General features: G+C 38.5%; 1 protein-coding gene across 4 annotated transcripts; it reads left to right on the top strand.

Annotated features, from left to right (window-relative positions):
- The first annotated feature begins 262 nt into the window (after positions 1-262).
- thumpd3 (THUMP domain containing 3) lies at positions 263-21,568 on the top strand. Of its 4 annotated transcripts, none has more exons than XM_047348764.1 (10): positions 263-341; positions 686-952; positions 3,302-3,379; positions 3,459-3,890; positions 5,910-6,040; positions 8,136-8,205; positions 9,369-9,484; positions 11,558-11,662; positions 11,959-12,082; positions 21,146-21,568. In XM_047348764.1, exons 2-10 carry the CDS (start codon positions 710-712, stop codon positions 21,335-21,337), a joined length of 1,491 nt encoding a protein of 496 aa, XP_047204720.1. In that variant the 5' UTR covers positions 263-341; positions 686-709; the 3' UTR covers positions 21,338-21,568. The 4 variants fall into 4 exon arrangements, with proteins under 4 accessions (XP_047204720.1, XP_047204721.1, XP_047204722.1 ...); XM_047348765.1 differs by having other exon boundaries at positions 278-341; positions 709-952; XM_047348766.1 differs by having other exon boundaries at positions 325-389; positions 709-952.
- The last annotated feature ends 31 nt before the right edge of the window (positions 21,569-21,599 follow it).

Below are 21,599 nucleotides of genomic sequence, written 5' to 3'. Positions count from 1 at the left end.
GTGTCAAGTATTTTGATTTAGAAATAAACTAATTAGAATAGATTCTTTATGATGAGCAACAAATATGAGTAGGAACTGCTGAAAATAAGTACATAAAAGTAAGTACATAAAAATAAGTACATAAAAATGTTTTTGGCTTGCAGTGTCACTGCACTATTTATAGAAAGATGGTTCTTGAAGACTACTAAGATTAAAATAAACCTTGTAAGTCATTAACATTAGCGGCTCAAAGTGAAGCAGCTTTACTGGTTAATGTGATGCTTTTATTCTGAAAATATTCATCCGGAAGTGAAGCTAGTTGCTGCTAAACGGAAACAGGTCGCCGTCACCGCGTGTTGCAGGTTGGTTTACTCCAGGGCTGCAGAGCTTTTAAACATATCCGCTTTATGGTTAGTCGGTGGGCTCATTGCAACACATTAATGTGCGACGAATGTTTGGTATAAAAGACGTACTGTTAGCTGGTGTTTCCTTACCTTTAATAAATGACTCTTTGGTTCCTCAAGCTAACGTTAGCCAGCTAAGTTAATGACAGTTTTAAGTTCCCATTGAGTTGCTATAGATGCTATGCCTTTCCTATCCTTTAAATAGACAACGGTAACAGGTTATGTGCTGTGTTTGTGTGCAGCCGAGCTGCTGATCTTGTCTCCACCTGATCGCATTGATTCCTGCGTTTAAACAGAAGCAGTCCTCTGATCCTTCTCTCCTCAGGATGTCCTCTCAAGGAGATGACGTAGCAGAGCAGAGCTCCAACACAGTGGAAGCACCCACCTCTTCATCATCCACTGAGACTGATCCCACCAGTGGAACCACCGTCACCATCGGAGCAACCGTGCCCACTGGGTTCGAGCACACTGCTGCAGAGGAGGTCAAGGAGAAGATTGGGGTTGATGCTCAAATTAGCAAAGATCGAGGCCGCATATATTTTCCCATCACAACCGACAAACTCTCCCAGGTCAGGATCTTTCCTAGCCTTGCTCACTCAGTATACATTACCATTTCTAGTGTGCAAATATCTTCAATCATCCCTCATTTTGTGAACGTTTGCTTCCAAGAAGCAATACTTTCTAATAACCCTTTAAAGTTTTCTTGATCTATTGTTCTTCAGACTTCAGCTGCATTTTTAGTCCAGTATGTGAACATTTTCAGTGACAATTGTTTTCTTAAACCCACTAACTCTGAACATTGCATCATTTAGGCTTAAAAGCATTGCTGAGCCTTGGTTGAATGAGGCCCAGAGGATAATTTTATTTGATGGTCTACTTCAAGTCTATGTTGATTGTTTTTTATTTTATTTCTGGGTTTAACAACACTTGTTAACTAGTGATCCAGAATTGAATTAAACTGAATGCTGGACGGAATATATTTTGACTGACAATAAAATTAGTCACTTCAAATTATTCATCTAATTAATACAGTAGTTCTCAAAACTTTATACAACCTTGTGAAGAGGGATTTTATTCCCCTGAATCACAAGGAGCCCAATCATACAAAATCCACATAATAATGACTTCATGAGAGGGAAATGAACGTTTTGGATTGAACTAGCCAGAGTTTAGAACTAAATCTACCAGCAGATCTGTGGAGTCACCTGTAGAGGCCTGGGGGCCAGAGATGTCCTTACAATCCGAACTTTGGCAAAGCAGTGTGGGCAAATATTGTCAAGATGTGGGGTGCCGACAGACCAAAGAAGGCTGAATGCTGTAATTAAATCAAAAGTTGCTTCAAGAGGTAGTAGTTTAAGGCTGTTCATATGTATGCAACCTATGCAACCAGGTTATGACTTATTTTTTTGTTTCCTTCCAAGGGTTTATTCACTTTTCAGTTGAATTGTATGGGGTAGATGTCACATTATACTGTATGTGATTATTTATTACGGTTTAACTTTTTAGCCTCACCGAAACATGCCGTTGGTAATTTTACAAAACATTCTTGAGCTCCAAAGATAACACAGCGTGAAAATGATCAGACAGGATATTCATTGTTCTCCTTGTTATTTATGTAGAACGTAAATTTAAGGAATTTTGGTTCCTGGTAAAGTTTCTTTCTGACACAGTTTGATTTCGTATATCTTAACCACTACACTGAAGTGGAAGTGAAACGTGCAGAGAGGAGAATATTATTATCATCTGGCGTAAGCTATTCCTAGAATGTAAAGCCTGTTAAGCAACAGCTCGTTGGTTATGCACACGATTACATGATCAAATTATTAAAAATAATGATTTGCTTTTTGAAAGTAATTCAAAACATGACAAACATGTTCTTTGACTGTTGAACAGGAGTTTAAGAGCTAGGTTAAAACAATAATCCAGAAGCTGTTTAACTGATTTGCTGTGCATGTAAAAATGTTTTCCGAGCTCAGACATGAGCAGAAATGATTAAATTGACTTTAACTTATGACTATGTTAACACAGCTTTCAAGCTTTGTAGGTTTTCCTGAGTATACGTACAACAGATGCATTTGTTAAAGCGTCCTTTGAGAACTCAACTTTGATGTCGCTTGACTATTTGTGGACTTTAGCAGTATTTGCTTATGCCTCTGGCTGGCTTTGATAAGAAATATCACAAACCCACGTCTTGTTTGAACACATTTAAGACAACTAAGCACAGAGTGTATTTTAAATCAGTTCTTTAGGCTCTTTCTTACATGCATCATACCTCAAAAACTTAATTTAGGCCCATTTTGTTCACTGAATCTATAAAAAATTATTATAACACCATTTGATAGATGTCGAATATTACTTTAGGTGTTATTTTCTGTTGGTAAGATTAGTGTAATGGTGTCTTTACTGGACCTGCAATATCTGCACTGGCTCCCTATTTTTGAAATTATAGATTTTAAAATTATGTTATTTGTCTTTAATACACTGAATGATCTTGGGCTCACTCCAATGCAGAGTTTCTGATCAGATATGAACCATATCAATTTCTCAGGTTATAGAGACCTGTTCACATGGTGTTCCTAGGACTAGAACCAAACAAGATGGGGCAGCATGTAGCTGTTGTGCTCCTCCGCTCTGGAGGAAACTCCCTAAAAGCCTGAGATTTGCAGAAATGGTTGGCTTAGCTATTTATTTCTGATTTGTTGGTTTTACCATTATTCTGTTAATGTAGTTCCTGTCTTTATTGGTATTTTTTTCTTTACATCTCTTACTTTATTTTTCTTTTGCATTGCTGCATTTACTTTTGCCTTTTGTCTTCTATAGAATCCAGTGATGTTTTAAAAACCAGTGCATGCCATTGTACAGAAGACACCTATCTGAAATTTCTGTACAGTATCTGATTTGCTTTTTCTGTGTTTCAGGTTCATCTTTTGCGTTCTGTAGACAATCTGTTTGTTGTAGTTGCAGAATATGATCATTACCAGTTCAAAGAATCTAAGGTGAGCCTGTCTCAGCTCTGGTCTCTGTATGTAAGGTACAAATAGTCATCTTCTTAACCTTGGCTGTTGGTCTGTACAGGAGGAGACGCTGAGCGAGTTGCAGGAGCTTGCCTCCAAGCTTCCCTGGACTAATGCTCTTGAGGTCTGGAGACTTAACAGAACCCTTAAAAAGAAGAAAGGCCACCGGAAAGTCGGGAACACCACAAAAGCAAAGTCTAACGCTGAGGCCAGTGATGTGGCTGCTGCTCCTGAAGCCGTACAGCACGAGTTACCTGAGGAGACGTCCGCAGCCGACGGTGACGCAAAGGCAGAGAGAACGCCTGACTTAGAAACGTGCCAGCAGGACCTTGACGAGAATGCACCCGGGGCCAAACTCATCAAGTTCCGAGTGACGTGCAACAGGGCTGGCGACAAACACAGCTTTTCTTCTAATGAGGCAGCCAGAGACTTTGGTGGGGCTGTGCAGGAATTGTTCCAGTGGAAAGCAGACATGACAAAGTTTGACATAGAGGTAGGCACGCTTGTTCAGACTTAACCAGGGGGCATATTGAATTCCAGCACCCTAGCCAACAAAAGCTCTGCTTTCAGAGATAAAGGTTTGAGGCATTAGCTCATATTTACTTGAGAGAGTTTCAAAAAAATCTTATCACAAAAGTATTAGGTGACATTTTCCTTTTAGATACAGTGTCTACTTCCTGTGAAAAAATGAAAAATGTCTCGGTGTCGTAGAGGTTGTGCTAGGCTGTCCGTTGTTTTAAATTATTATTACACATTTAATAGCATTTATTTTCATTCATTTTAATAAATCTTCTTTCTGAACAAGCTGAACAGAGAATCCACATCGAACAGATGAGTTCATGTAACTTTTTGTCCGCAGTGACAAAAAACACTTAATGTGGTCCCAGTAACTACATATAAACAATGAAATTAAACAAAGGCACTTAAAATATGAACGGATTCCCTGATGTGGCCTGAACCTAGTCTGACAACTTCAAGGTCCGCATGGACCTGAATTGCTCACCCGCTTGTGAGGCTATTTTCATGAGGTTTCCAATTTTCACTGTTCCTATCATTTAAAGACTCACTGCTGCCTCTTACCCACATGATGCTGTGCAGTGCCGGTCAGCTGGTTGAAAGAAGGCTATCACATCTTTCCCCTGCTTGCAGGGCATATATCATTTGAATTGTTTTCTTTTCAATTGTGTTCAGGCTTGTTGCTTACAGTAAAGACATTCATTTCCTGGACCGAAGTTGAGAAATATGAAAAAAAAATCATGAAGGGGGGAAAAAAAAGCAAACACAATTGAAACAACAATTGAAAACTCGTTACGAAGAGTGATAACTTTTGAGAGCATTTGGAGCACCGACATCATCTGCATATAACCCAGTGTTTACCAAAGACTAAAGCAGTAATGATGAACTCTTCAGTTTAAGTTTGAAATACGGTAGTTATAAAGTGAAGATTTATTAGGCGATTCATCCAGTGAAGATGGGGAGGTCAGCATAAATATTATCCAAGACTAGAATCTTAGAGACCTAATGGACCAGCACCCTATGTAGCGATTTAAAAGCATTGTCAGGAGCTGAGCCATCCTGTAATTAACAAAAGCGATGAATGACTGCTGCTTGTATATAATCCTAAGTAGATGACGTAGCTGTGGCAATGATTTATTTTAATATTAATAACATTTATTTAGAAATTTAGTATGGATTTATTTTATATTTCAATGTAATTAATTTATTTTGAGGTTAAATATGTTTTTTGCAGGTTCAAAGGCAAAATTGCCAAGTTCATTATGTTGTTTTTTTTCCATATAACGTCCTACATTTGAAGAAATACTTTCAGTTATTTGTAGGAAAGATTCAAAAAGAGAGTGTCAGGAAAAATGCCATTTCCAAGGCAATTTACTTTTCAAGATCAATTGTTTTTCCAAACTCAATGATTAATTCTTTTAAATCTCCATATTCAAGCAGCACTAAGTTTACCCACAGCCACGTGTGGCCAAGTCACTTCAAGACAATGTTACGCATGCGGTGGATGGAAGGAAACTTAATAATAATGATTTACAATCAAGCTGCAGATATTGCTGTATTTTAATCATTGGCTGGTGTCGATTAATTCAGATGCAAAACTGGGTTTAAAAAACAAAAGGCCAGATGAAAAAAGCTTTGAACTACATTTCTGAGAAACTTTAGATTCCTCATTTTGATGTTTTAAGAAATACAATCAAAATAACAGTTTTATAAAATATTTCTGTACCCTCCAGCCAGCTGGTTGCTAGGATGCAACCGATGGATAGTCTTTTTTTTGTGGCCTCTCGTGCCGCCCCTTCATTGAATGGCACCCTGGGCAGCGAGCCGTGTCTTAACCTCTATTGTTATTATTAAAGTTATTATACCATGAAAATGTCACATTGGCCCATGCCCAGATCATCTTTTTGGAAAAAATCTTTGTCTCGATTATTTCTTCCTAGTATATAATATAATAGTGAGTAAGTTCCTTATAAAATAACGGCATCTCCTGTTGCAGGTTTTACTCAACATACATAATAAAGAGGTAGTGATTGGGATTGCACTCACAGAGGAGAGTCTTCACAGGAGGAACATCAGCCACTTTGGACCCACTACTCTGCGCTCTACCTTGTGCTACGGCATGCTCAGGTGACTGTGGGGGCCCTCACATTTTCTTCCTGTCCATATTAAATAAAGGCCGCCATGTTGTAGGAAAGGAAAGCTGTGTAGCTTGACTCAGCATATCTGCTGTGAATGAATACAGGTAGAACAAGATAAACATTTTTGTACGTCACAGCTTATTGTTTGCTTTAAGTAGTGTAACAAAATAGTAGGTGACTGCTGTAGTGTCTTGCGTTTTCCACGAAGATAAGTATTAAGATGAGGTATTTGTTAGTCTGTATTTACGCAGTATCTTATGGTAACAGTTTTATTTTATTTTTTCCCAAAGCAGTGGCAAATGTTGCTAAAATCTTAATGATAAATGACAAAGATTTCTGCGGCCTTGTGAATGTAGGTCACCTTGCTACCAAGGATTAGGTTTGTGGCATTTGTTTTAATGCATTATTTCATACTTACACCTGTTTTATTTTAGGCATAATCCTTCTTTTTGTTAATAGTGAATGCTGTATATTTGAATGAAGCATTCTTCTCATTACTGAGGGCTATAAGGCATTCATTTCTATGTTAAGAGTAAACATTAGTTAATTAGTTAATCTTGTAGGCTGTGGAAAACAGAATTTAAATCCATGTACACTTTTTTTTGGATACCCTAGTCAATTTAACTGTAGAAGCTAAAATATTTAGAACACAAATTACATTTCACAAGAGAGGAATCCATTCCTCTATGCACAGTATTTAGGTCGGTTGAAGACGGGGATCTTTTTCTGTGTTGTTATACATTAGGTTTTGGATCTGTTGTAACACCCAGTGGCATCCCTTTTTCAGTTTACTAGTAGAAGTCGTCACATAATATTTAAAATATCCTGGTATTTAGTGACATATTTCCAGTTAAACCTCCAGGTGAGTTTAGCAAACACCAAATTTTTATGTTTTCTATGTTTGTTTAGAAAAGGCTCTTTCCAGGGGTGCCTCTCATGCAACCGATTGGCCTGTAGATGGCATCTAATGGTTGTTGATGGTAATGGTGACTCTCTTATTGTTGCAGTTTGCTAATAATGTTTGGATATTTGTTTTTTTCTCTTTCTGCACACTGTGTCTGGTTGTGTTTCCCTTTTATTACAGATCTTTATTATTTTTTGTGCGAATGAATAATTAAATATTTTAGGGCCTTTAACACATCTTTACCAGGGATCTAATAAAAAGGTGGTCCTCACAGGTTGTATGTCTGCATTTAAAGACTCTGTTTCAGCTGCTTTAATTTTTTTAACTTTTTTATTTACCAGGTCTGTCAGTTTGTGGTCCAATTCAAATCCTTCTATGTTTAGCAGCTCAATTTGCAGCTCAAATGTCATCAAAGTGTGTGATGTCCTCTAAAAGAGCATAAACACTGTGAACAACAAGCAGATAACAATGAAGGGCAGTGCCAGCGGTGATGCTATAAATGGGTTTAGGATGCAGTACAGGTTTTTCAGACTTGACAAACATGCTTGAAGTTTTAATTGGCTTTAAGAAACTGACTGACTAGCAAAAATGTTTGAACTGGCAGCTGTCTCAGACACAAATATTGTTGGAAAATCGCAGAAGGCAAACTGCTGTGGGACAGGAATGCTGAATAACAGAACCGCTTTCTGTTTTATGGTCGCGTTATGTCTGTTTGGAAGTCGAAAGAGTTTCTGTTGGCAGAGTTGTAACAAAAACGTATCAAAATCTTGTTGGGGCACACCCTGAGTCATGCAAGCATCTGTGTCCCCTTTCCTTCCTACAGTTGATATAAATTTACCTCTAAACCAAAGAGGTATGCTGGAAGTCGACTCAAACACCAACAAAAGGCAGGCCCTAACTTCCCAGCAGGCTCAAACCCAGAATCTTTCTGCAGTGAGATAACACGCCTCCTTTAAAAGCATATTGGGTGATATAAATAGTAAAATACCAAGTTTTTAAAAGTGTGAACCAATTAAGAACAGTTAATTAGGGTGTGAGTAACTTCAGCTCAGAAGAAAACTGTCCAAATGTGGTAAATTTGAAGATATCGTGATATAGAAGAAATGCTTTATGCCACATGCTACTAGTCATATGATAAACATTATTGGTGCTATGTTTATTCTCTGATGTGTGTTGACAGGCTGTGTAAACCTCAGGCATCTGATATAATACTTGATCCTATGTGCGGGACTGGAGCCATACCACTGGAGGTGAGATACAACTCATTCAGCCTTTCATTACATCAGCTGGCTCCGCTAAATTCAGCTCTACTTTGTGTAGCACTCATTCATAATGGGCGTGATTTAGTGTTTATTGTCACGACACCAGATTGAAGCTGTGGAGACGCAGAAACAACACAAAACACGACTGAATGCATGATGTCATTTAACTCTGAGGTGAGGTAACCCAGAGAGAGGCAGTTACAAACATATAAAGTTGAGCAAAAGATTGCCTACTCAATTCTTGCTGCACAGATTTTTACTGTCCATGTATCAGTCAAGCTTTGAATTTGTAACTAAATTGTAACTTAAAACTCGTTATCAGCAAAGAGTTTTATAAATACCATGTTATTATGGAACTCTGGACCGATAAAATGCGTCCTATATTTTAAAATCTGTTTACAGGTATGTAAGATACATATCAAAGAATTATAATATTATTACCATGTGGTTAACCCTAACTTAATTTAAAAAAAGTGAAACTCACATATAGAGTGAAAAATGTATTTGTAGACTTGTGGTGCCACATTCAAACCAGGTAACTAACTCAAAACACATTCAAAACTTTCTTTAAATTGTCTCCCAGTTTCAGTCACTAGGCCACACAGTCGTGGGCCAGACTGCTGACTTGACAGATATCCAGCAAACAGGCAATCAAACCCTCTGCAAAGAGGAGAGGTCACAAAAGGTCACTTCTTAAAAAAAGAAAAAGTTGAGTGTAAGGAGAAGTGTGGTAGCAAAATGTGCACAAGTCACAGGGAAAACCACAACTTTGAGAGGATTGTGAGGAATCAAAGCAGAATCATCCCCCCCAGCAGGACTTGGCACCGGTACACACTGCCAAAGTACTAACACTTGGTGTCATGGCCATAAAATCGCTGTGGTTTATTGGCCAGCATACTGGCCTGACCTAAACCCCATAGAGATTCTATGCAGTATTGTCAAGAGGAAGATGGGAGACACCAGAGCCAACAATGCAAACAAGCTGAAGGTCACAAAGCCACTGGATCACTTAAAAACCTGTGACCACCTAACAAATAATTAGAGTACCTACCTTTTATCACAAACAGCTTTCACTACTGAGGGAATTAACCAAAAAATAATAATATTGCACCTCAGATTGATGATGATGGCATTATGTCTTCCCTCTACAGGGCGCTATTGAATTCAGCGAGTCCTTCTACATTGCGGGCGATAACAATGACATGGCGGTGAACCGCACTGTCAACAACATTTGTCACATCCAGAAAAGGAGGGCGGACAGAGGCAGGTGAGTTACCAGAGACCCACACAGATATTTTAATACAACAGAAGCTCTTATTACCTGCAGTTACCGTTGGACTGTTTGTTTCGGCAGCTCTCCCATGGAAATGTTGACTTTGTGTCAGGTAGCATTTTTTGTTGTTTTGGATTAGGTTAGGGTTTTGTAAAATCTTTAGGAATGCCAGCATTGTGCATTGTACCTAAATTCAGTGGGATTTTCATCTGTCAGCCCTTTGAAGATAATCATCTTGTCAGCCTGTATTCCGGGATAAGGATTATAGGTCCTGGCGTTGTTTGTAAATCTCGTTTCTTGTCAATCATGTGCCCTCATATGATAAAATGTTTTACTTTAGAAACTATTCAACAGGGTTCCTTCAGGAAAATTTGATCTGCAGTGTTGTGCCCTGTTCCAAGAGATGTTTTCATCAAAGTGCATTTAATTAAGCAGTGTGATATTTATCTTTCACAGTAAAGGGTTTAATTAACCCATCGCTTAGCTGTTTTTGTTTTTTTGTTGTTTGGGTTTTATGTGAAAGGCCAGCACAAAGTAGTGGATAATGGCGAAGTGGAAGGAAAAAGGTACGTGGTTTTAAAAATCTTTTATAGATAAAAATGACGCATATTCACCACCGCTGGGTCAAAACTTTGTAACGCCGCCCTCTACCAGATAAAATCTAGTTTCTGCTGATTTTTTTTTTCGACAAAATAATTTGGACTAAGTCAGATTGGATAGAAGAATCTGTGCACATCAATTTTAAAGTCTTGCCACAATTGTCAGTTGGATTTAGGTCTGGACTTTGACTGGGCCATTCTAACCAATGCATGGACTCTCAACCATTCCATTGCAGCTCTGGTTGTAAGTTTAGATTTGTCTTGCTTGAAGCGGAACCTCTATCCCAGTGTCAAGTTGTTTGCAGCCTCTAACAGTGAATATTTACCTATATTTCATTCCATCAATTTCTCCATCAACTCTGACCAGCTTCCCAGTCCCTACTGAAGAAAAGCATTTCCTCGGCATGATGCTGCCAACGCCATATTTCACAATGGGGATGTCTTGCTCAGGGCATTGTGCAGAATTTGTTTTCCTCTACATATTATGTACGTTTTGACATGTAGGCCAGAAAGTTCACTTTTGACCTCAGCTGAGCCTGTATGACTTGTGACAAACTGCAGCAAGACTTCCTCTGGTTTTCTTTCTGACTAATAGTAGTTCTTTAGTCCCAGCTGAGTTGTGGAACTCTGTAGCTCCTCCAGAGTTACCTTAGGCCTTTTGGCTGCTTCTCTGAATTTGTTGTCTTATCCCATTTCTTCGTAGGTTTACAGATATCCGTTGCTGTTTTAGTTTTCAGATGGTGAATTGAACGGTAATCTTTGAGATATTTTAGTCTTGGGATGTTGATGTGTAACCTAACCCTGCTTTGAACTTTGAACAGATAACAACTTATCTGTGACCTGTCTGCTGTGTTCCTTGGTCTTCACGTTGCTTTTTTTTCTATCTTCTCTAAGAAATCGGTAACTCTCCATTGACTGCATATGCAGAAAAGCAATAAAAAGGAAAATTGACTTTTTTTTTTTATCTGGTGCTTGTGTTCACCCTTTCTAATGCCGCCGTAGGCCACAGTCAATATAGATCATGTCAAAACTGCCAATGTAGGCATTAATGATATTTTGATTGATTGGTTATTAGTTATTGATTGCTATTGGAACTGCACGGTGTATTTGAATTACAGTCCTTGCGGTATCACTGCCGCAATAAACTACTTGGATGCAATATTTATTAAGATATTATATTTCAAATGTTGGATATTCTGCATATCAATAATATATTCGGCCAGTGGGGTAGAGGTCAACCCTTAATGTACAGATCCGATGTACATCTTCAGTGACTGAAATGCAAAAGCTCATGGAAAGTTGAGGGGACGGTGTGTAACAGTAAAGAAAGAAAAGTGTCACGAAAATGTGCATTCATTATATTTAATATCATCTCATCATTATAGCAGTTAAATATTTTCCAGATACCATACAGCCCTATTATTTATGTATATTTTATTATTATTTTTTATTATTCCATTTCACACAGCCCATCTGGATTACCTATTGACACAGTGCAGTGGGATCTGAGCAATTTACCCATAAGGACCAGTTCTGTGGACATCATCATCACTGACATGCCCTTTGGGAAGAGGTACAGTGGCATTTTACAGACTTTATGTTGTAGTAGAGAAGAAAGCGTTTTAAAGTGTCATTGTAATTGTGGCTTGTTAATAGTTTAATCTGGAAGAGATCTGGAACAGAACAGAAGATACTTTATGGTGCACCTGCCCTTTAACATTAAATAGGACTGGTGTAAATAGGAACTCAAGTTGCAATATGACTACTAGCATTATTGTTACATCATTGTAAAGTGCAATCTAAGCAATAAAACTAATACAGCATTAAAGACCAATGATCATGTTGCTGTTTTTTTGTCTCTGATCAAAGAATGGGCTCGAGGAAGAAGAACTGGGACTTGTACCCTTCTTGTCTCAGAGAAATGGCTCGAGTTTGCAGACCAGACTCAGGAAAGGCTGTGCTCCTGACCCAGGACAAGAAGTGCTTTGCAAAGGTAATCATGACTCATATTATGGATATATGAGATTCTTATAAATTACTCTTATTTTTCCAGGAAGTTAAGACTTCGTAAAAACTAATGCTCTCAATGTTTTCAATGCAAGCCCTGTCCTGCCAGGTCTTCCTGGTAGTAAGCCATGACAAGCTGTGGTTAGTTTTATGCAAATGTTAAACCTGGTATACAAGCACACACATACTCGCCAATAAAGAAATAGGACAATATCAACCAATGAACCCTGAATGCATATGGCAAAATAGTGTATTTAACCAACAAACCCACAGAAAACACAATAACCTGGAGCCTGTGTTGTCATCCTTTTCTAATAATTGTTCAAACTAGAAGAATTCTGTCTGCACTTTAAGATAATCTGTCTTCAGATTATTTTAAAGTTGAACTGGTTTGTTTTTACAGCCTTTTATTGTTAATTGTTCTGCTTTTTCTTGCTCCATTTAACATTAGATGAAGGTGAGTGGAGATAAATAAAACCAAATAAATCTCCTCTATAAAGTGATTCTAAAAATAATGCTTTCAAATGTGACGTCGTTCCTGTTTCTAGCTTCCTGGACTAGTGGTAACAACTGCATTATTATCACCAATTGATATGTTTCACTGAGTTTGTTTAGTCTTACAGTACCTTGAAAAAATGTTTCTACTCCTTTAACTTTTCTACTTTTTGCTCCCTAAATTACAAAATACATTGTATTTTATTTTCAGTGTATGTTATGAGATTGAGCAATGCAAAGTAGTGCATTATTTTGAAGTGGAAAGAAAATGATAAACAGGTTCCAAATATGTTTACAAATTAAAAATGTGTCATTTAAATTCAGTTTGAATCCAGCTGTTCTGTGAAGCCCTGAGAAGGTTATAAGACGGAGAACTAACATTACCCGTCTCCCAAAACACACTTTCTCAATGATAAAATATGGTGGTGGCAGCATCATGCTGTGGGAATGCTTTTCTTTAGCAGATAAGCCAGTCAGAGTTGATGGCAAGATGGGTGGAGCTAACTACAGGGAAATGCTGGAGGAGAACATGTTAGAGACTCCAAAAGTCTTGAGACTAGGACGGAGGTCCTCTGTCCAGCAGGACAACAACTCTAAACATCAAACATTAAAGCATATTCATGTGTTAGAATGGCCCTGTCAAAGTCCAGACCAAAATGTATTGAGAATCTTACAAGACTGAAAAATGATCAGCAAACGAGTGTAAATTTAACAAAAACTATGGCTACGCTCACAAAACTGATTTTATGTGTTGTCAAATTATCTTTCTTTTAATTCTTACAGGCTGACCCGTATTAAATGTTTTGTCCATACATGGTATTGGTAACAAGACGAACACAGGCATTAAATGTTTCCTCCCTATATGCTGTAACCAGCATGTCTCAGCACATTTTTTCATCATATCCTCCTGTTTGAATCCATAGGAACAAAGTTCTAAGAGGTACTGTAAATTATCAGGAGACCTCTCCATCTGATGACCTTCAGCTTTAAGCGCACATTTGTGTCTGTGTTATTTGTGTTTATTTGTTTTCCTTTGGTGTAATTATGGGTGGATAATTAAGATGTCATATAAATAAAATGATTTAAATGAAATGAAAGGAAATGCACAATTTTCAGACCTGTCTCTTCTCACATTCTGCATCTAATCCACAGTATTTGAAAACAATTTTACCAGATAGAAATACCGAAAGCTTATTGTGAAAAACAATGGTCACTCCTCTTTGAACTGACTTTAATTTATAACTCAGAGCCAGTTGTTGGCGCTGTGTCCTTGCAACAGCGCCAACAACTCCATCACAACAACAGTATGCTTGGTTTGAATCTCGGCCTTTAATTTATAACTCAGAGCTTTTTAGTATTTACTGATTTAAAAAGAAGGGTGTAAAATATTATTTTAAAAATTCTTAATTATTGAAAAGTGTGGCCTTAAAAAGTGATCTTGCCTTTAAAAAGTTTATATAGACATCCTGCATAAACGTTTTAACTACTTGTCAAGTTTAACCTTCGACTTGAACAAACTGTATTTATTTAATTGAATTTTTAGGTTCAGGGAATTAAAATTCAAACCGCGCAGGTAACAATATTAACTACCAGCTCCTCAGTCATGGGTAGGTTGTAAGATTTAATCAGGTTTAAAAACTGGTTTTAAATCTCATCGTCAGTAGCCAGCATGAACACTGTAAAAATACATTGTTGATGCGTAACTGTCGTCAAACAATGCATCTCTATTTATTATTATTATTATTACTACTATTGTCGTGACTTGCATCATCCATATGACTTTGGCTGTGGTGCAGCATTCCTGATCCAAGTTCATCTGAAAGAGTTGAAGTTGGGTAATTTCTACGCGTGAAAGCAAAGTCACGTTCCACAACCAAAAATAACTCCAACTTAAGTAGACAAAGTTATATTTAACTCATGTATGTTACCAAGGTATCCAAGCTTATTTTTCATGTAGGTCTTGAATTTAAATTATCCAACAAGCAGTGGCTTAAGTTACTGAAACATCCAGAAAGCCTGCAGATTAAGCAAATATAACAAAGCAATAAGGGGAAGATTTATTGTGGGAATTCGAACCATTTTACAAAGTCAAGTTCAGACCACATTATTTTTATTTTGGTTACACAGCATGCTCATCTTCTAAACATAAGACTTGATCCATGTTCATCTTGAAGTCATGGTTCACATAACCCAAGATCAGCTACTAGGAAGAAGTCCTCCTGCATCTAAAGAATAAGAGATCTTCTGCTTGAGGTCCTGAACGTTCACATTCTGGACAGAGGACACAACGTTTGAGAGTAAGATCCCTATAATCCTTTTTGTAAATTTGAGGAACAAAGAATTAATGGTTTGTAAGGTTGTTAAAGCAATAGGATTAAGTCAGTCAGATGCCTGCTGACTTTGGCAGTGAAGGAGAGAGCAACAATGTGAATTCATTGTTGTCTATTTTTGTAGCTTTGTAAAGTGCATCATGTGTCCTTAAAGATCCTTGTAAAACCTGTTTCTTCAAAATACTTTCAATAAGAATTCAAATCCCGCCCGTCCACTGCCCACTTTATTAGGTACACCTCTCCAGTTGGTTGTTAACACCAATATCAGTCACATGGATGGAGCTCAATGCAATTAGACACCTAGAAGTGGTAAATACTACTTGCTGAAGGTCAGACTGAGCCTCAGAATGGGGAAGAGCTGGAATGTAAATGGCTTTGAATGTTTCTTGACTGTGGGTGCTGGATTGGCTGCTCTGGGTATTTCAGAAACTTCTAATCTTCTGGGATTTTCACACACAAACAGAAAATCGTCCAAAATAGAGAAAATCTCCAATGAACAGCAATCGTGTGGAAGAAAATGTCTTGTTGACATCAGAGTAGAATGGACCGACTGGTTCAAGATGATAGAAAAGCAAGATTAACCAGAGTGACCCCTCGTTACAGTCAAGTTATGCAGAATACCATAAGTGAACACGCAACATGTGGAACCTTGAAGAAGATGTGTCAGGACCAGAGTTTGGCGTAAACAACATGAAAGCATGGATCCACCCTGCCTTGTTTAAACGGTTCAGGCTGTTGATGTAAAACTGTGGGGTATGTTGTCTTGAAGCCCCCACCACCAATTGAACATTATTCAAAAACCACACCATTCTGGAGTATTTTTGCTTATCATGTCCATCTTTTAAGACAGCAGTGTACCATTCTTTAAGGGCCATTTCACAAAGTTCAAATCATCCTAAACTGGCTTCTACCGCATGTACTCCACTAGCCTCCACTGTCTCCAGATCTCAACTAATAGAGCAAATTTGGGATGAACAGGAAATTTGTGTCATGCTTATGCAGCAGGCGAGTCTGCTGCAACTGTGTGATGCTGTAATGTTAAAATTGGCCAGAATCTCAGGAGTCTTGCTTGCTGAAGCGAACTCACAGGGGTTTAACTCCATTTTGAAGACAAAAGGGGGTCCAGAAAGGTCTACCTAATAAATATGTCTGTTGACTGTATATCAGAGCCACCGTGATTGTGTAAAACATATCCAAGCTGTAATAAAGAAGCAAGAAAAATTGCTTCCCTGCATGTTTAAGATGAATTGTGAACATAAATGTCAGAAATCTTACTTTTAAGGACTGTAACTGTTGACAGTGTAACATAGGCTTAGTAGCTAAGTAGGTCTTAGGCCATTTTAAGACAAACCGCTTCCGTGCATGTGGGCTCATAAACCTGGGAGCAGCAATTCATGTCAAGTGTTGCAACATGAACAAGGCTGTCACATTAATGAAAATCAGCACGATACTGTAGGGGGGTTGAGTTAAAATGGAAAACCCTGGTGGGGGTGGTGACCTTTGGCATCAAATGTCAGGATAACAATGAAGCCCTTACGACATTCCTCAAGCACTTTCACATTTCATGTGATAGACAAAAAAATCAGCCCAGAGGTAAAAATGACATTTAACCCCACAGGCTGAAGATGATTATGACACAAGAGTTTGAAAGTCTGGATTCTCAAACAGTTAATTAAATCTAATATTTGGAGATGAAGAAATTTTGACACTTTATTGAAGCCTTTGTCACCCAAGAAATCAAGTTTGTGATGTTTTTGAAAACACCACTGAAATATACAGGTGTTGGACAATGAAACTGAAACACCTGGTTTTAGACCACAATAATTTATTAGTATGGTGTAGGGCCTCCTTTTGCGGCCAAAACAGCGTCAATTCATCTTGGGAATGACATATATAAGTCCTGCACAGTGGTCAGAAGAATTTTAAGCCATTCTTATTGCAGGATAGTGGCCAGGTCACTACGTGATACTGGTGGAGGAAAACGTTTCCTGACTCGCTCCTCCAAAACACCCCAAAGTGGCTCAATAATATTTAGATCTGGTGACTGTGCAGGCCATGGGAGATGTTCAACTTCACTTTCATGTTCATCAAACCAATCTTTCACCAGTCTTGCTGTGTGTATTGGTGCATTGTCATCCTGATACACCGCCTTCAGGATACAATGTTTGAACCATTGGATGCACATGGTCCTCAAGAATGGTTCGGTAGTCCTTGGCAGTGACGCGCCCATCTAGCACATGTATTGGGCCAAGGGAATGCCATGATATGGCAGCCCAAACCATCACTGATCCACCCCCATGCTTCACTCTGGGCATGCAACAGTCTGGGTGGTACGCTTCTTTGGGGCTTCTCCACACCATAACTCTCCCGGATGTGGGGAAAACAGTAAAGGTGGACTCATCAGAGAACAATACATGTTTCATATTGTCCACAGCCCAAGATTTGCGCTCCTTGCATCATTGAAACCGACGTTTGGCATTGGCATGAGTGACCAAAGGTTTGGCTATAGCAGCCCGGCCGTGTATATTGACCCTGTGGAGCTCCAGACGGACAGTTCTGGTGGAAACAGGAGAGTTGAGGTGCACATTTAATTCTGCCATGATTTGGGCAGCCGTGGTTTTATGGTTTTTGGATACAATCTGGGTTATCACCCGAACATCCCTTTCAGACAGCTTCCTCTTGCGTCCACAGTTAATCCTGTTGGATGTGGTTCGTCCTTCTTGGTGGTATGCTGACATTACCCTGGATACCGTGGCTCTTGATACATCACAAAGACTTGCTGTCTTGGTCACAGATGCACCAGCAAGACGTGCACCAACAATTTGTCCTCTTTTGAACTCTGGTATGTCACCCATAATGTTGTGTGCATTTCAATATTTTGAGCAAAACTGTGCTCTTACCCTGCTAATTGAACCTTCACACTCTGCTCTTACTGGTGCAATGTGCAATCAATGAAGACTGGCTACCAGGCTGGTCCAATTAAGCCATGAAACCTCCCACACTAAAATGACAGGTGTTTCAGTTTCATTGTCCAACCCCTGTAGTTTTAAGTTGCTGGTGCTAAGATGGTAGGTTGGTCGTTTGAAAGGTTGTTCAATCCCTTTTCTTCTAACATCTGCATCAGAATCAGCTTTATTGCCAAGTTTGTACAGACAAACAAGGAATTTGTCTCCAGCACACTTTGCTCTCATAAATAAAGAATATCTCTTTTAAATGTACATATATACACAATTGACTTTACAATGAAATATAATGTGAGATCAGTCCAAGTATGCACGGTGTTCATCAGAGAAACAGCCTGGGGGAAGAGTTGGGCGGCCTGGTTTTAGTAAACAGTGCTCTGTAGCGGCGGCCTGAAGGTAAAACTCTAAACAGTTTATGTGCAGGGTGTGTGGGGTCTGCAGAGATTTTAGCAACTCTTCCTGACCCTAGACCTGTATAAGTCCTGGATGGATGGAAGGTCAGCCCTGATTATTCTCTCTGCAGTCCTGATTATTCGTTGCAGTCTGGACCTGTCCTGTTTTGTGGATGAACCAAACCACACTGAGATGGATGAAGACAAGACAGATTGAATGATGGCAGTGTAGAAGATGACCAGCAGCTCCTGTGGAAGGTTGAACTTCTTGAGTTGCCTCAGGAAATACAGTCTCTGCTGGGCCTTCTTCTGAACATTGTCTTTGTGTGAAGACCATCTCAGGTTCCAAGAAATGGTGGTTCCTAGAAACCGGAAGTGGGCCACAGCTGACACAGTGTTGTTGAGGATAGTGACGGGGTTATATGGGAGTGGTGTTCTCCGAACATCCACCATCATCTCCACAGTCTTGAGTGGGTTAGGTTCCAGGTGGTTCTGACCACACCAGTGTACCAGCCGATCCACCTCCTGCCTGTATGCAGATCAGTGGGTCTGAATCCACCATTTCCCTCAGATTCTCTGATCAGTGCATGATTGAAGAGAAAATAACTTGGATCTTTTGGTAAAATGTGCTGAACTTCAAAATGCTTTAACTTTGTGTTGTGATTCTAACGAAGCATATTTTACAGCATGTTTACTCGATACTACAACAGTAATGAGGTGGTGACCGCAGCTTTGTATTTAAACAAAATTCTGTATCTGTAAATCTGTGCACTGTGACGCCTGTTGTTGGCGCTGTGTCCTTGCAACAGCGCCAACAACTCCATCACAACAACAGTATGCTTGGTTTGAATCCCGGCCTGGGCTCGGCCTTTAATTTATAACTCAGAGCTTTTTAGTATTTACTGATTTAAAAAGAAGGGTGTAAAATATTATTTTAAAAATTCTTAATTATTGAAAAGTGTGGCCTTAAAAAGTGATCTTGCCTTTAAAAAGTTTATATAGACATCCTGCATAAACGTTTTAACTACTTGTCAAGTTTAACCTTCGACTTGAACAAACTGTATTTATTTAATTGTATTTTTAGGTTCAGGGAATTAAAATTCAAACCGCGCAGGTAACAATATTAACTACCAGCTCCTCAGTCATGGGTAGGTTGTAAGATTTAATCAGGTTTAAAAACTGGTTTTAAATCTCATCGTCAGTAGCCAGCATGAACACTGTAAAAATACATTGTTGATGCGTAACTGTCGTCAAACAATGCATATTATTATTATTATTATTACTACTATTGTCGTGACTTGCATCATCCATATGACTTTGGCTGTGGTGCAGCATTCCTGATCCAAGTTCATCTGAAAGAGTTGAAGTTGGGTAATTTCTACGCGTGAAAGCAAAGTCACGTTCCACAACCAAAAATAACTCCAACTTAAGTAGACAAAGTTATATTTAACTCATGTATGTTACCAAGGTATCCAAGCTTATTTTTCATGTAGGTCTTGAATTTAAATTATCCAACAAGCAGTGGCTTAAGTTACTGAAACATCCAGAAAGCCTGCAGATTAAGCAAATATAACAAAGCAATAAGGGGAAGATTTATTGTGGGAATTCGAACCATTTTACAAAGTCAAGTTCAGACCACATTATTTTTATTTTGGTTACACAGCATGCTCATCTTCTAAACATAAGACTTGATCCAAGTTCGTCTTGAAGTCATGGTTCACATAACCCAAGATCAGCTACTAGGAAGAAGTCCTCCTGCATCTAAAGAATAAGAGATCTTTGTGAGAACATCTGTGCGTGTTCTCACAATATTAGGGTCAATTGTCTAAAAACTGAATTTTTTGCCCTTTCCTCTTTGGAAAAAAGTTTAGGCTATGTCAGATTGTATGAAGAGTGTCTGCAAACACCGATTTCCAAACCTTTACACAGATTCTCATCTGGATTTAGGTCTAGACGTGGACTGGGCAATTCCAGCACATGAATATGCTTTGGTCTAAACCTTCCTGCTTTCGCTTTGACTCTAAGTTTAGGATTGTTCTCCGGCTGGAAGGTGAACAACCACCTCAGGCTCAAGTCTCCTTAAACCTCTAACGGGTTTTCTTCCTGTATAGCTTGTATTTATCTCTTGAGTGTTTCTCTAATTAACGCAATGTAACGTTTAGTTGAGTTTATTAGTTTATTTCGAACGGGATTGGAAAATAAAGAATTATTTGAAACAATAAAATACAGTAAATAACAGAGATTTCACACCATTTACAGTATATTAGTAAATCATGTTATGTTTGAAATTGATTAGAAAGAGGTGTATTGTGTTTACAAATGGTATATACTTTTTGTAAACTTTCAATAATGGTCTTTAACTTATGTTTTTAATGAATTTACAAGTTGCATCAAATTATTTTTGCACATAAACACATAAATATTGACATAGATAGGTAGATGGAGATAAATATACATATATCTTTATCATGATTATGCTCTACTTTGTGTAGGTCGTTCACATAAAATTCAAGTATTTTCAAGTTTTTGATTGTACCAAACTAAAAATTAAAAACTACAGCGCATATAAATCTTTTTACAAGGTAGTTTTTGGTGTTGTGTTCTGGCAACACTAGTGTTTTCTTTTTATAGCCACTGCTCTTTATGTTTATGCAGATATCCTTCAGCTCTAAACAGCCTAGCATGAATCAACTTGTTCTGAGATTCTCTAAAAATAACCACTCAACGGTTAAAGTGTTTCAGGTTAAGCTCATGCTCATGGAAAAACCTGTCCGCCCTTCCAACGTTTGTCTCTGCGGAGATCTTATTTCCTATAAAACAAATGTCTCATTTGTTTGAGTGCCCTGACCAGATTTATTTTTCCCTCCAGGCTATTTCTAGAATGGGAGGACTGTGGCGGAAGCTGCACACTGTTTGGGTGAACGTCGGGGGTTTACATGCCGGGGTCTACCTCCTCAAGCGGACCACAGCCGTGTTTGGCCAAACTCCTGAGGACGTCCATGAATCAAGAGGGAGGGGTGACTCACAGATGAAAGAGAAAGATGACAAAGAAGTCTCTTAACTTCAGTCCAACGTTTAAGTGGCGCTAAATGAGGAGATGTTGAGATGATCTGCTTACATGACATGAAATTGTTCTCATCAAGCAGGCTAAACTGATTTTTTGTTTATTTTTGGTTAACTGGAAAAGAAGCTTTTATGTTCAACAACAGTGAAATGGTTTTATTGGCAATCATTTCTTTTGTCGTGCTGTTTGTCATTTCATCAGTAAAGATCCATTCACGTTGCTGCTTTATGTGGAGTAAGTTGTCACACTACAGTGGACA

Source organism: Girardinichthys multiradiatus, chromosome 20, assembly GCF_021462225.1.
Source record: "Girardinichthys multiradiatus isolate DD_20200921_A chromosome 20, DD_fGirMul_XY1, whole genome shotgun sequence".
NCBI lineage: Eukaryota > Metazoa > Chordata > Actinopteri > Cyprinodontiformes > Goodeidae > Girardinichthys > Girardinichthys multiradiatus.
Note: the sequence above shows the minus strand (reverse complement) of the source record. Positions and strands in the feature narration are given on the sequence as shown.